This window comes from Gavialis gangeticus, unplaced genomic scaffold (genome assembly GCF_001723915.1).
Source record: "Gavialis gangeticus isolate Ggan-Ray unplaced genomic scaffold, GavGan_comp1, whole genome shotgun sequence".
In the NCBI taxonomy this organism is placed as follows: domain Eukaryota; kingdom Metazoa; phylum Chordata; order Crocodylia; family Gavialidae; genus Gavialis; species Gavialis gangeticus.
The window spans coordinates 80,574,632-80,575,821 of NW_017729024.1; the positions used below are offsets into that span (position 1 = coordinate 80,574,632).

The 1,190-nt window shown below is 34.3% G+C and overlaps 1 protein-coding gene across 1 annotated transcript in view; it reads left to right on the forward strand.

Moving 5' to 3' along the window:
• The window catches only part of SPTLC1 (serine palmitoyltransferase long chain base subunit 1), a 73,202-nt gene that overhangs the window by 51,508 nt on the left and 20,504 nt on the right, over positions 1–1,190 (forward strand). The window contains exon 10 of the mRNA XM_019517293.1: positions 939–1,034. Coding sequence (XP_019372838.1) covers positions 939–1,034 — 96 coding nt within the window. The remainder of the gene's footprint in view (positions 1–938; positions 1,035–1,190) is intronic.

Here is a 1,190-nt window from a genome sequence, read left to right on the forward strand (position 1 = left end):
GCATCCACAAAATTTGAACTCTTTAACCCTCCAGTTGCTGGAAGCTACAATGGGAAAAGAGCAGTGGGGTGGAAGATTCTGGACATGCCCTGTTCACTCTCAGCAGCCACACTTTGCCACTGTAGGAAGGTAGATGGACCTATGAGCTGACCAAGTAAATGACAATTCTTATGTTCTTATGATCTGGAAAATGGAGCAAATAGGAAACTGACAAGTTTGCAGATGATGCAAAATTATTTTGGATAGTTCAATTTAACATGGATGGTGTGGAGTTGCAGAAAGATCTAAAAAAAAAAAAATGAGTAAGACAAACATTATAAGAAGTAAAACAAAAGCAGAATTGCCATAAAGTTTGGTTGGATTACATGTTAAATTCATAGTCTTTATTGGTGTTGTTTATTCAGAACGAAGGCTTGTTGCAGTAGATATCTCTGTGCATTACCATATATCTTACAAAGGAGAACTTTCTTGCAATTTGAGTTAATGAGACAGTTTAAAGATCCAAACCCCAGTCCAATTAAACATGTTTTTAACTTAAAATCTATGAGAATTATGCCACGTTTAAGTAGGATTACTTTTGCTTAAAGTAAAGCGTGTTTCTGAACTTTTTTTGCTGAATTGGAGCCTAAAATGGCCTAACTTGTTTTTTTACATGTTGCATACTTTACAATGCCTGAACAGATCTAAATAAATGATATATGTAGCCAATATTCTTTATTTGTGTAAGTCAAAAATTGTTATGCTAGTTTCAACTGTACTTTGTAATTGATATTGTATGCATATGTGGGAGCTTGTTGAAACTTTTCCAGTATTCATAAATGTTAAAGTATGGTATTTATTTGAATTGAAGTTTATCCTGCAAATAGTATCAATTTAATAACAAAAAAAAACCCTTTCGTATCTTGTCCTCTGATTTATTCTGCTCATCAAATAAGCAGATTGATGATATAGATCTCATTAGTGCAAACATGGAGAATTCCCTTGCTTCTATTGGAGGATTTTGCTGTGGAAGATCTTTTCTTATAGACCACCAGGTAAGCCAGCTTTTATTTTATTTTTTTAGTGGAGTAGCAGGCTGGGTTACTGAGACCAGTGCTTTAATAACTTCCATTTAGAAGCTGCACCTTGATTGCATGCAGTTTTATTCCACATACAGGCATACCTCATTTTATTGCGCTTTGCTTTATTGC